Source organism: Oryctolagus cuniculus, chromosome 16 (genome assembly GCF_964237555.1).
Source record: "Oryctolagus cuniculus chromosome 16, mOryCun1.1, whole genome shotgun sequence".
Taxonomy (NCBI): domain Eukaryota; kingdom Metazoa; phylum Chordata; class Mammalia; order Lagomorpha; family Leporidae; genus Oryctolagus; species Oryctolagus cuniculus.
In genome coordinates, this window is record NC_091447.1 from 12,824,119 (window position 1) to 12,837,953 (window position 13,835).

The window sequence follows — 13,835 nt, forward strand, 5'->3', positions numbered from 1 at the left end:
GGCAGTTATTTAAATATCACCACAAAACAGGGTTATATTATGTTTAAATTAGACATTTTACTGAAGATAAAATGCAAATGTCCATAGTTTTAAAAGAGGAAAAAAAATACAAGTTAACTGGCCTAGTCTTTTATCTGTTTATTAATACCATTTAAAATATTACAAATAAATCAATTACATTTCATGCATTTAAAATGCAAGTCTAAAATGTTCCAGAGAAAGGCTTTCATTTCAATGTGAAATATCCAAATTATTTCAACATTACAATGAGCAATTAGTTTGCAGAATCTGCAAACATTTAAATGTAGCATCAGGAGTGTTCATTAACATTTAACAATATTACCCTCAGGAAATACACAAAGGCCAAAGTTAGTCGAGTTTCACTTGGACAATTTATTTAATACATGGGTTTTGGTGGACCCAGTTATTATGAAATATAGGCGAACTCTCACTTCAACTATGCCTGAACTGCCAGCAAATGCAAATAAGTACATGCTCCATTAAATTAAATGTCATCCAACATTTATCAAATATTGTCTTAGTTACAGTTTGACACCTATCTAAATTCGTATTCGAGCAAAACTCGGCCCCGAAAGTGCGTTGGTGGCTCTGCACCTCCAGAAGTGAGTTGAGAAAACTCGCAGCTCCTCAGAACTGCAACAATAACTCTTAATAGTTTCTCGTGACCAAAAAAAAAAAAAATCAAGTTTACGTCAATATATTTTTCAAATATTTACTGGAAGTAATGTACAAGAAAAATACTATACAAAATCGTCTCCTGGACAACCTCCCACCCTGACTCTGGTGGAGTTCTGTTTAATTGGTAACCAATCTAGAACGATTCTCCAGTGGTACAAACCATTAGGTTCAGATATCGTTTACAATTGGGTTTTTTTTCCCCCTCCCCTATTTTTTCCTTCTTTGGGCATTTAAACTACAGCCTCATCTGAAAGAAATGGTAGCCTCTTCGGTTGTTTATAAGTTTAAATCCAAACAAGAAAAAAAAAAGTTTAACCCTAAGAATTTTAACGAATTGCAAGAACTTACAGGAATGGGTTCTATACAAATTGACAGCTGGAATAACAACAACAACCAAAAAAAAAAAAAAAAAGAGTTGGGAAATTACGCCCGGGAGTGGTGAAAGCCGAGGTAGAAAAGAACACAGAGACAGTTAATCTGGTCTCACCGGAAAGGGGTAGCTTTGCATAAGAAAAAGACGCCTACCCCGCCCCCACCCCATAGTGAATGCAATCAAAATAACTTTGGGATCAATATGAGCAGTTTCCAGAGAAAGGCTTCGCATTGCTGGAGGAAAACCTATCTAGACGGGAAATCTAATGCAAGGGTGACTTTTTTTCTCCCTCCAGTTTTCTCATTAAAAAAAAAAAGTTATAAAGATGGGGGTAGGGGAAAGAGGCTGTTGCAGCGACTCGCCAAAGACTGCACTATGCCGAAACTTGCAAGGGTTCCACCCCGGGGAACAAAGGAGAAGACGCCGAGCTGGCGCAGGGAGGGCCCAGCCTGGCCCACGGGGGCCCGAGGGGCGCCCCACCGGGCCCGACCCGCTCCCGCCCCGGGCTGGCCTCGGCCCCGCGGCCTCCCAAGGCCTCAGGCTTGGCTCCTGCTCCAGCACAACGTGCGGCCCGAGCAGCTGCCCGGCGAGGCGCGGGTGCCGGTGCGGGCAGCGCGCCCCGTGGGCAGGGGCGGCGCAAGAGCTACTTACATGGCGAGAGCCCCCTGTTACACAGCTAAGTCACAGAGGGGAGCGGGAGAAAGAGGGGCCGGGGCCGAGCGGCGAGCGGGGTGCCGTGGAGGGAGGCCGGAGCAGAGGCCCAGACGCACGGGGGCAGCTGGGGGCGCGTGCGTGCGCGCGCGTCACTCGAGGCCGTTGCGGTGCCCGGGCTCCGGGGGCTGCAGCAGCTCTGGGGAGTGGCAGGGCGGGCTGCCCGCGGCGCTGTGCTCGCTGTCGGTGTCGCTGCCCTTCTTGCCGCCGCCGCCGGGGCCCGCCGCGCCGCCGCCGCCGCCGCCGCTGTGCGTCTTCACGTGCTTGCTGAGGTGGTCGCTGCGCATGAAGCGCTTGTTGCATACGGGGCAGGCGAAGCGCTTCTCGCCGGTGTGGGTCCGCAGGTGCCGCTGCAGCTCGTCGGAGCGCGTGAAGCGCTTGCCGCAGAAGAGCCAGTTGCACACGAAGGGCCGCTCGCCCGTGTGCCAGCGCAGGTGCGCCTTGAGGTGCGACGTCTTGCCGTACACCTTGCCGCAGCCCGGGATGTGGCAGCTGTGCAGGCCCTTGCGCCGCAGGCTGGCCCCGGCCGGGCCCAGGCGCTCCGCTTCCTGGCAGTTGGGGCAGTCGCAGGTGGCGCGGCCCGAGTAGCGGCGCGCGGAGGAGCGCGGGGAGCCGCCGAGTGGCGCCGAGGGCCCGGCGCCCAGCATGGAGCCACCCGCGCCGGCCAGCGGCGATGGCGCCGAGTCCGGGTAGGAGCCGGGGAGCACGGGCTTGAAGCCGTCCATGAGGTGCTGACCTGCGGGGCTGAGCAGGTGCGAGGAGGCGCCGCTGCTGAACGCAGAGTGGCTCAGGCCCGAGTAATCCGAGTTGTAGCCGCCGAGCGGCGAGTGCAGCGAGCCTTGGAGGCCCCCGGCGGCCGGGTGCAGCGAGCCGGGCAGCGCTGCCGCGCCATTCGGGTTCTGCACGTCGATCCAGCCCGCGCCCACGTCCCACCAGCTGGAGGCGCCGGCCGCGCCCACGTCGCCCGCGGCGCCCAGGCCCGGGTGCGAGGGCTTGAACCACGACTCGTACGGGTGCGCCATGCCCACGCGCGGGTAGATGCCCTGCAGCCCGTCCACCGACGCGTGCACCTTGGAGATGAACACGGGCTGGTGCGCGCCGTCCTGCGAGTGCGCCGCGGAGGAGCCGCTGCCGCCGCCGCCACCACCGCCACCACCGCCGCCCCCGCCGCCGCCACCGCCGCCACCGCCGGCCCCCGCCACGCCGGGCGCCTGGAACACCGCGTAGTCGTTGGCGAACGGCGAGCTGGAGGCGGCGGCAGCGGCGGCGGCGGCGGCGGCCGCGGCGCTGCTGGAGGTGAGCGAGAAGGCGCTGGAGCCCGGCGAGCCGCCGCAGCCGAACGAGTCGGACACCAGCGCTGCGGCCGCGGCCGCCGCCGCCGCGGCCGCGGCCGCCGCCGAGGACGAGCCGCCGGTGCGGGCGGCGCCGGACACGCCGAAGCCCGCGAGGCTGGAGCCCACCACGTTGCAGCTGCCCGAGGACGCGGACGACGAGCGTTTCCAGGGATGGAAGCCCTTGCCGAAGGACGACGAGCTGTCCGACAGCGAGGAGGGGGACGGGCTGGGGCTGCCGATCTTATTGCAGGTGGCGGCGAGCATGGCCAAAGGAGTGGAGCCCAGCCTCGGTTCTTCCTGCGGTTCGGGAGCAGAGGGGACGCGGTGGGGGAGGGGAGAGAGGCGCGTTAGTGCCCGGGCGGCTCCGGGCTCCCCCCTACCCCCAGCCTCACCTAGCTGCCCCGGGCGCCCCGCCGCACACCCCCGGACTCACCTGGCTGCCCCGCGGCGGGAGGGGACGTGGCGGGGCCGCCGGGAGCCGGACGCCAGCGCTACCCGAGGCTGTCCGCGCGCTCCTGGACTCCAGCAAAACGCCAGTAGCGCCGCGGCAGGCCCCAGACGCTCGGAGACGAGCGCGCAAAAAAATGTCCTGGCCGCGGACGGAGTAAGTTTCCCGGGCCGAGAGCCCCGCGAGGGGTTGGCTTTGAGGAGCCGGTCCCCAGGCATCCGCAGGGCGCTTTGCACGGACCAGTCTCGTGCCCCGGAAACCCACCCTGGGCTGTGCACCCCCCCACACACACCCACACCCAAGGCCGTTCGCTCCTCCTGCGTCTCCTTTTATTTTCTTAAAAAGCAAAAAAAGAAAAAATTGAATCTACAATCTTTTTAAGAAATAATGAATTCAACGTACCTGCAAGACCAGGCGGGCTGGATTGAAGGGGAAGGGGCAGCCCCTGCGGTTTGCCCGGGGAGCAGAAGCCTGCTCTCGGCACCCCCAAAGTGTCGCGATTTTTTTTGTAGTTTTTTTTTTCTCTCTCTCTCTTTTTTGCGCCGAGGGCTGGGCGCGGGTGCCCCGGGCCCGGAGCGGCGCGCGCGGCGAGGCGGCTGCTCCCCAAGCGCCCTGCGAACCGTCTCCAGCGCCGGAAAAAGTGATCTGCCCCCTCCCCCTCTTTCCTGTCTCCAAACTGCCTTGTATTTAAAGAAGGGGAAGGGAGGGAGGAAAAAAAAAAAAAAAAACCTCAATAGAGCGAGACGGACAGCCCGTGGCCCGGCCGGGGCGGCGGGGACCCCCTCGGACCCGCCATGAAAGGAGCGCAATTAAAGCCGCGAGGACAACGCAGAGACTCACCCCCAGAAGTGAAGTTGCCATCCCACAAAAGCGCCCTCCGCCTCCCGGAGGATCTTTTTTATATTGATAAATCAGAGGCAGTGTTTTTTTTTTAAGAGGTGTGCAATACAATGATCAGTTCCGCCCATTCCGCCACAATTGTAGCTCCCTCTCCGGCTTTGAAGTGCCGCGGAGGCGCCGCCAGCCAATCGCCGGGCTCGCCGGGGCCGCGCCGCGCGCGCGCCGTGAGGTCATCGCCGCGGCCGCCGGCGCGCTGGGGGAGGGGCGGGAGCGCGCGCGGTGCGGGGGAGCGCGCGCGGGGATGGGGGCGCTGTGTGTGTATGTGTGTGTGTGTGTGTGTGCGCGCGCGCCGCGACCCAGCCGGCCCACCGCCGACCGCACGCGCACGGGAGGGGTGTGTGAGTGCGACGCAGCGGGGGTGCAGGTGACAGGGTGTGTCACTGGGTCTGCCCCACCCGGGGAGGGGGCGGGCGGCTGCAGAGGAATGATGGCGTGCGTGAGAGGGCCCGAGAGAACTGGGTGTGAAGCGGTTGTGTGTGCACGCCCCGAGAGGGCAGGCGTGGGGGGGAGGGCGCACGCTCCAGAGCCGGGTGTGCCAGAGCTGGGTGTGAATTCAGTGGATTGTGCAGACGGAGGAGTGTGTGTGTGTGCGTGTGCACGCGCCAAAGCTGGGTGTGAGTTTGTGCAGAAGGTTATGTGTGTGCACACGTGCCAAAGCTAGTGTAGGTGTGTGTGCACGCGGGAGAGGGCAGGGATGTGTGTGTGCACGCGCCAAAGCTGGTGTGGGGGTGTGTGCAAGAGGAGGAGGGTGTGCACGCGCCGAAGCTGGGCCTGCATGTGCGTGTGTGTGTCCCACGGGAGAACGTGTGCCAGTACGTGTGCGTGTGCGCGCCCCGAAGCTGGCTGTGAGTTTGTGTTTGTGTTTGTGCAGAGGGACGCGGTGTGTGTGTGTACGCGCGCGTGCACCGAAGCTGGGTGTGAATTCAGGAGCCTGTGCAGACAGAAAGGGAAGGTGTGTGTGAGTGCACGCGCCAAAGCTGGTGTGAATGTAAGTGCAGAGGGAAGAGGAAGAGAGTGGGCGCGCGCGCACAAAGCTGTGTCTGAGTTTGTGTTTGTGCAGAGGCAAGGGCATGCGTGTGCGTGCGCCGAAGCCGGGCCTGTGTGTGCGTGGGTGCCACAGGAAAATGTGTGCACGCGCGCGCCAAGGCCGGGCGCTAAAGGGCGCGTGTGTGCGACGCACTCTGGGGACTGAAGACTGAAGCTGGCAGAAAGTTGAGCGACGCTGAGTGAATAAACGCTTGCGAGTGCTGCCACGGTTGCCAACTTCCTGGGGCTCACTGTGCCTGAAACCTTGGGGTTCTTCCTTCCCGCACCCCCACCCCTTAACTTCCTGGACATTATCAGACCAGTTTGGGGGGGAAATCTTGACGCCCGTCTTCTCTCTCCGGGGCTCCCAGTAGGGGCAGAGCAGAGGGGTTTGGCCACCGGGGTGCTTTTAGGGGCGCGGCGGGGCGCGAGTGCGCCTGCGTCAGCATGGGGACTTTGATGTGGTCGCCTCCGCTCCCCTGCTCGGAGGTGGGATTCCGCTTAGGAAGTGCGCGTCTCGCTCTGGGGAGGAGGTGTGCTCGTCCCTTGGCGTTGAGTCCATTTCAATACAAAAGGATTAGAGCGAGCAGGGAGAGAGGGCTGTTTTTCCCCTCTAGGTGAGAAGTTGGGGGGAATGTGGACGTATTCCCAGGAAACCTCAGGGCCTCTTTCTGAGAACCGAGCCCGGGGCTTTGATGGGGAGCGGTGGGCTCTGTAAAAACGAGCATGTGACAGGTCTTGGGCCCGCCTTTATCCAGGGTCTGTGTCTGCAGGCGTGTGCGGGTTAACAGGTAGGAGCAGTTGAGATTGGGTGGATGTTAGTCACTTGTTTGCCATTTGCTCTGTTCCTCGCCTTCGGAATTGTCATTGCAATTACTGCCACCACGAGGGGCTTGCTTAACTTACAGAAAGCACAGTGTAGCAGAAAGTCCAGAGCCCTGCTGAATATTCCTACGCTTAAAGAAAAAAAAAAAGTAACGCATATGTTTCAGTAGTCACAGCTGCTCTTGGAAGTCTGGTTTTCAGTTGGTTAAAATGTGGCTAGCTGGGAGAAGCGTTCGGGGTTTATTTATTTATTTTTTGACCGGGGAAACATTTGTATTTTACGGTTGCATCGCAGCTCCTGAGAGGTCAGAGGAACCTCCTGGGGTTTCCTGAGCTGCACTCGGGTCGTGTCGCTGGTGGGAATTTCCTGCAGGCGGCTGGTGTGAGCCTGTGTGTTTCTGACCCCGTTTTAGCATGTGGGGATATTGACTGTACATCACATGTATTGATTAAGGGGGGTAAGGGACACTCCGGTACCTTAAAGGAGGTGAGAAGTAAATTAATGAACTACTTGCTTTCTCCGACGGCTGACGCTTACCATAAATGTCGAGTTTCTCCCTGCATGAAGCTCCCAGTGATTTCAGCGTGTTGAGAAGGCGTGCCAGACCAGCCCAGAAGGAGGAAGGGGTGGGGAAGGAGGGAACTCCGTTTAACAAATAAAAGAGAATTAACTTCATTGCTGTGGTCTTCTTCTGTAATGATATTCATTTAAAGGACCTAATACACTGTTCAAATTCGGGGCTTAGTTCTAGTCAATGCCGGAACCCTCAAAGGTGGGGGAGGGAGGAGGCTTGGAGGGAAAGATTCCCTCCTAGGAGTAGTTCTCCTTTTAGCCTCCTATCTTTTGGAAGGAAGGGGGCAGGACTAATAAAAAGTTAAATGCTGATTCCAAGAGTAAACAGAGGTGTCAACCACTGTTTGCTCAAAAAAAAAAAAAAAAAGGTACCCCCCCCATGATTGCAATTTTTGAGCTACCTAATTCTAAGATTTTTCACTTGTATAAATTCACTTGAGCTTCACATGTCATTCCTTCTATAACAGGAAATCACAATATCGGTTTGGATTTAATGAGAATATGGGATACTCCAACCTGTATCCCTCCTGGCTGTTAGCAGTTGAAGACCCTCACCAAAGTTTGTATGCACAACTTTCTTCAGGAATATATGCATAGATGAGTAGGAGAATATAAGCATATATTCCTTTATTCCCACTTTTTTTTTAAATGGAGGTGTTTATTTCATAGTAGCATTTGGTCCAAGGTTTGTTTGTTTTTTTCTGCTCAACCCACTCCTCCCCACCCAAAAGTGGTGTTTGTATCATAGAGCGTAAAGCAGCGGAGTTAAAAAGACAAAAGAGCACGGTTTCATTGACCAAATATTAAAAGAACCCAACTTTTGCTTGGAGTTTCACTGAAACCATCTAGGTGGCGGCAGGTTTGCCACCAAGTCTTTCATTCTCAGGGATGTCTATAACCCACGCATGGGGGAGCCAGCCAGCCTGGCACAGGTTTTCAGGGTCCAGAGAGTTCAGTGTGTCTTTTATGATATTGATCACTACCCTGGAGTATTATGTCATGATAATATAGACGTTGGGACTGGAAGAGAAAGAGGAAGTCCCCGGCTTCCAGACCTCATTAAAAGTTTCCCCACCCCAAGTGAAGCTTCCTGTGCTGCGGGGTGGGGGTGGGGGGGTAGGAGTAGATGGATACTGTGCTGTTTCTTGCGAACCTGTGGGATCCGCTATCAATAAAGCTAAAATCTATTAGCATTCTGTATGCATCTGCAGCATAAATTTCATTTGAATTTCAAATTTAATAAACCGGGAGGTTTTTAATCATCCCTGGTTTTATTTGTTTGATATTAACATGCTTATTGACCGGGTCTGGTGACCAGTTTGATCATTACAGGACAGCAAAAAGTTAATTAAAACGACCACAGCCCCTTAATCATATCATCTGTCTCATCCGTGTCGCTCTCTTTATTACCGGTGATGATGGATAGTCTCCCAGATTAATTTCTCTGTTTCTTCGATTTGGACAACAGCTTTGGGGACCTAATTTACATCCTGGGAACAACTTGCTCGAGTATATCTAACACCTTGCAGCTACAATATACATCAACATCTCCTGGACGGCGCGGGCAGGGGAACCGCTCCGCAGGCGGTGAGAGCGCGCGGTTAGGCCCGCGCCTGCAGCCCCTAGGGCTTTCACAGCTGAAGACGCTGGCCGGACCGGAAAGCACATTAAGGGGCCTTCGATCCCTGCTTTTCCTTTTTGGGGGGAGGGGAGTTGGGGAGTGAAATATGCCTCCGCTGTTTGGTTAATAGATTAAAATGTGTAGATACAGCCACGAGTAAATAAAGCCATTTGTAACCATTAAGTACAATTAGGGATTTATAGTCGAAACATCAAAGTACCCGGGCTTTCAAGGGGCCGGCCACGCACCTACAACAAACACGGTTTTGAACGTGTTAAGTGTGGTGGTCCGGTATGTACACAGCGCGAAAACAAGGGGGGAAAAAATAAAATAAAAGCAAAAGTCTAATGGAGAGAATGGAAAAGGATGCAAACGCGCTGCAGCGCGCACCGCCGCCGGGCGCTGGGCTCCGAGCCCCGCCGGCCCGAGCCACGGCTTTCGGGCCGCGGACCCCGAGGACGCGGTGCGCGCGACCCCGGGCCCTGACTGGGTGCGGGCACTTCGCGCGCCCCCCGCACCGGCCACCACCGAAAGCGTAAAGGCGCGGGTTGGAGAGCCGAGCGCCGCCGGCGGCTGCGGGGAGCAGCCGGGGTTTGGGGGGCTTGGGGAAGTGGGGTGGGGAGTGGGAAGATGGGGGTCCTAGGTCCGGAGCTCTTAGGTCCAAGTTTCCTTCCTGCTGAAAAGCGCGCGGACCTGTGGATTCCTGAGGGGTGTCCCTCTGCGGCCCACTGCAGCCCCCCCTCCGCCCCCACCCCGGCTTTGCTAACATTTCCTGGGAAGAGAGGAAAATAAAAGCCCCTCGCTGGTGGCAGATTGTTGAGCCGTAGGTGGGAACGGATCAGTCGGCCAGAGCCGAGAGAGGGCTGTATTTTCCTGATTGGAAAATGGGAACTTCCACGCTCAACAATGGCCCCTATTAGGGAGGTGATTCGGTTTCAAACTGTCCGGCCGCCTTTACGGCTCAGGCCTGACTTTCCTGCAACTGCTTAATTGGATGCATTTGCTGACCACAGCGATGCCGCCGCGACTCTTGCTCTGCTTGCACGGGAGCGCCTTTGCCTGGGTGCCTCTGTTTTATTCGTGTAAGAAACGGCATCACTTGAGAGTTGTTTTTTTTTTTTTTTTCCCTGAATGGAGTCGATATTTTCTCAGCTTTTTACGCTTTACATTTCTTCTCTGCCAGTCAAAACGTGCAAAAGTTAGAAACAGTTTCATTAAACACGATTTACCCATCTGAGTAAGACTACCAGCAGCCTCGATTTCCTTCCGCTGGGGTATTCAAATTGGGTATTTTCATGGTACAAGGAGAAGGACTTTTCCTGCGTGTCAAACAATGTTGTTCCGAAATGGGCAAGTTCCTAGTTAGGACAGACACCAAGGTAATTTACACAACAGGTCTTTGGAATCTCCATCTACAGGGTTAGCCTCCAGTGCAGGGAGAGAACACAGGTTTTGTATTTTATTGCCGGCTGCTGTTCACGGCTTCATACTCTGCTGCTGTGTCGGCAGGCCAGTTCTGCAGGCAAGCTGGACTCTTCGGTGTATTTCATGTTCAACTCTCAGCCAGCCCAGAGATGAAACTGATAATTAATCCCAGGGCACTTGGTATGTCTCCTTCCTCCTGGAAATGAAGGAGACAAGTGAAGGGAAAAAGAGTTTGGGTATTGGGGGTATATGGGGGGTGTGTGTGTGTGTCCTTGTAGGAGGCCAGAGAAAAGCCGAAGCGTGGACATCCAGACGAGCATGGTGTCTGATTTTTTTTTTTCCCAGAATGGATTTGTGGCGGCTGTTTTCTCTTCTGGTATTATATATCACTTTCTCACCGCTAACGCAGAGAGTTAAAAACTACTAAATTCTTATGTGCCACACTATTGATTTCTTTTCATTCTGTTCTGTTGCGAGAGGAGGGAATGCTCCCAGATTACCCCGTCGTCTGCTCCAGACGGTTGACAATTGCAGTCACAGTTTCGGGAAGATAAATGTTACTTTGGGAATTGTGTTTAATTACAAATAATCTAGGATCTGCTTCGGGGCTCCAGGTTTAACCACACACATGTGTTCAAATCATTGTACAAGGTTTACAAAGGGGTGCTATTCATGAAAGGATATATAATTCGCTTTCTCAAAGCAGAGGGAAAACTGGGGTGCTCCTGCTTGGGGTTTGTCAATAGACCAAAATAACCACCACCACCAATGAAAACGTGGGGTACTCACGAGACTAAGGGGAAAGAAAATGCTCATCAGGGTTTACCTTCAGGTCCATTTTATTAAGTTGAAAAGCTGAAAACAAGCTATTCTTTGTTGGAGTTCTTAGAATCCCTTACATCAGTCCCCTGGGGTAGTGAATTTTGTTGATTTCTTTCATCAGTTTATATTTTTCTGCAGGAAGTTTTGTAGATATATTTCCCCCGTGGTTTACTATTATTATTATTATTATTTTTACAGTTCCTCTTGTAATTCAGCTGCCACCTTTGCGTGCGTGTGTGTGTGTGTGTGTGTGTCTTTGCTTATATGGCAGCTCAATTAGTGTTGTTTGTGTGTGTGTGTGTGTGCTTGCTTTTTTTCTAATAGTCTTATTAACAAGAAAAAAGGTGGTGAACAGGTTATTCTCTTCACCTGCCCTGGCTGTAGGAGTAAGATGAGCAGCACTGAACAGATGTCCCCATTTAAGCCGCTCTTTTCCCACATGCCTGCTGGATATTGCAGGCGCGCAGGAAGCTCGCTTCAAACCTGGCCCATTTCAGGCCATAATGGCCACGTTATTTCGGCCCAGTGAACACGAACAAAATCGCGTGCTTTAGAATCATTCGACTCCGAGTCCAGGAAAAGCAGGGGGTGTGGTGGCAGTGGGGGTGGCTAGGGAGGGTTGTGCGGGTTGGGGGGGGGGGCGATTTCATCTCAGATCGCAGGAAGAGAACTTGCTTAAAAGAATTTTTCCCCAGCAAATATGGTATAATTTACTGCGCAACTCAATAATCCGAGGGGCAATGCAAAAGCCCTTTGCGTTGTAAACCGCTTCTAATTACCTGCCAGAGCAATTAGCTGACTATCACGAAGAAATTAGATCGCTCAATGTAGCATAAATAATGCGAATAATTTTGTAAGAAGAATGGAAAGCGAGACCTGGTGTTTCTTTATAAGGAAATAACACCTCGTACTGTACAAGCCCTCCATGAACACACACTACTGTCGAGGCATGCATGGCAATGAGTCCGAGCAGGAGCCCCTGGCTGCGGTTCAGCACTTTTTCCGTTTACGTATGCGGGGTGAAAGTCGGCTTCCAGGCGCTCCGGCTCCAGCCTTCCAGCTCGCAGTAATTAACACTTAGCGACTTCAGTGGGAAAACCTGTTTTCCAGATGATTTTTACAATGCAGCTTTATGTCTCATTTGGCAGTTGAAATGGCTGCAGTTGTTTCCTGGCCTCATCTCTACTATCATCTGTTGAGCATATTTTGCTTAGAATATTGACTCCCAACCAAAACTTGGGTGCAGGCTTTTGCTGACTTTTATTTTCTTAAGAAGCAGGGCCATCAGGAGCCACTTTGAAAAGACAGGAAGGCAAAGAATTATTGTAATGACGTGTAAGTGCCAGCAGATCGCTGCTTGGCCAAAGCTCGGTCGTAAAGTATTGTTGGAACGTTTGGTGTGTGTGCACTTGAACGCTGTAGTACAGATTTACCAAATATTGCATATTATGTTAAGCTCACTTCCTTTGAGTCTTTCCTACAGGGGGTGAAGGAAAGCAGGAGAAAAGCCAAAACCCAATTTTGGAGGAAAGCTGAACATACATTTAGGTGTTGAAAAGTACTATCAAGTTCTTGGAAATGTACTAGGTGTGTAGATTACGAATGAGAAAACAGCTTCAAAAGATGATTGGAAGAACATGTGTGAGAACGCCTACACACACACAGTGGGGGGGGGGGAGGGAGAGAGAGAGAGAGAGAGAGAGAGAGAGAGAGAGAGAGAGGCTGTTGCCCACATTCACTGGTTCCAAACCTGGTAAACGGGGTGGGTCACCTGTTTGGGTCGATCTGAATCAGCCAGGGGCACTTGTGTGCAAGTCTGTGTTGGCGGCAGCAGAGTGCCAAGGGAACCGGATTTTTCGTGGTCCGGGTGAGCCCCACTCCTCACCAAGGGCTGGGTCTGGCGCTGCCTCCCACCTGCCTTCCCCCACCCCTAGTTCATGCCTGCACATCGGAAGCTTTGGCCCAGGTCATCTAACGAGCATCTTCACAACTGATTTAAGTCAATTTGATAGGCTTTCGCAATGGTCTTGGCCCGAAAGCGGCACACATCCTGGTTCTTCTCCCTGAGAATCATCTGAAGGTTTTTGTGGATGGAGACTGAGGGGATCCAGGTCATTCATTAACTCAGGGTGAGGTCTGATGCAGTTAGTCATGGAGTCCCTTGCAAGCCCTTTCCGTGGAGAGCCGCTGGCCACCTTAGTCTCAGGGCTGCAGGGTTGGAGGGAGGTGTGTGGCCACAGAAAGCATGTCCCTACCCTACCCCACCCTGGCTCCGCTTACCAGAAAACAGCTCCCAGTTAGGTGTTAGAACTAACGTGTCCACATCAGTTCTTGGAAACTCTGGACAGGACGCGCTAATCACTGGGTTCCAGGGCATCAGCTTGAAGCCAAGCCAAGTCCCCTCTTCCAATCCCAAACAGTTCAGGGGCACACTTTTATTTACAGTTTGACAGGTACCAAGTCCTGTCCTCGGGGAGGTTGGGGGGGTCATTATTTTTGAAGAGGAAATAAAATCTGGGCTCTTGTTTATCCCCCCAACACCCCACAACCACACATTCCTCCTGGCTGAATGATTTCAAAGCGTCACTTCTCCCCAACATTTCCTACCCCAATAAGGGCTGTGAAGAGTCTCCTCACCTTCATTGACAAGGACCCTGCTGGCTACCCCACGGTCACACAGAACAAAGACCAGGGGTGCAGGCAGCTGGGAAGAGAGGACCAAACTTTTTCCTGTTGAGGAGCGGGCAATCAGCCACACCAGCGAGACAGTGCCTCCTGCCCTCGCCTTTGTCTTTCTTAAACGCTCGCTCACTCTCTCCCTCCTCTTCTTCCCTCTCCTTCTCCTCTGGTCTCTCTCTCCTCTCTATTCCTCCCTTCCCTTTATCTTTTTTTTTAGGGGGGGGGGAGTGGGGGAAATAAACTGGACTGATTATTGTCATGTCTGTAGTTGCTCTAAAAACATTTTCCAAAGGCGGCCTCTTCAGGCAAACACATTGGTCTTTGATCAACACTGAAGAAAGCAAACACGGGAAGAACTTAACCCACTTCTCTGGAGTCTACACTCGGCATTTACAGCC

General features: G+C 53.6%; 1 protein-coding gene across 1 annotated transcript; it reads right to left on the reverse strand.

The window, feature by feature from the left end:
• Window positions 1-640: 640 nt before the first annotated feature.
• On the reverse strand, window positions 641-4,523 carry SP8 (Sp8 transcription factor). Its single transcript, XM_051852798.2, has 2 exons — window positions 4,406-4,523; window positions 641-3,414 (listed from the first exon to the last, which is right to left on the reverse strand). Exons 1-2 carry the CDS (start codon window positions 4,424-4,426, stop codon window positions 1,876-1,878), a joined length of 1,560 nt encoding a protein of 519 aa, XP_051708758.1. The 5' UTR covers window positions 4,427-4,523; the 3' UTR covers window positions 641-1,875.
• Between the last annotated feature and the right edge of the window lie 9,312 nt (window positions 4,524-13,835).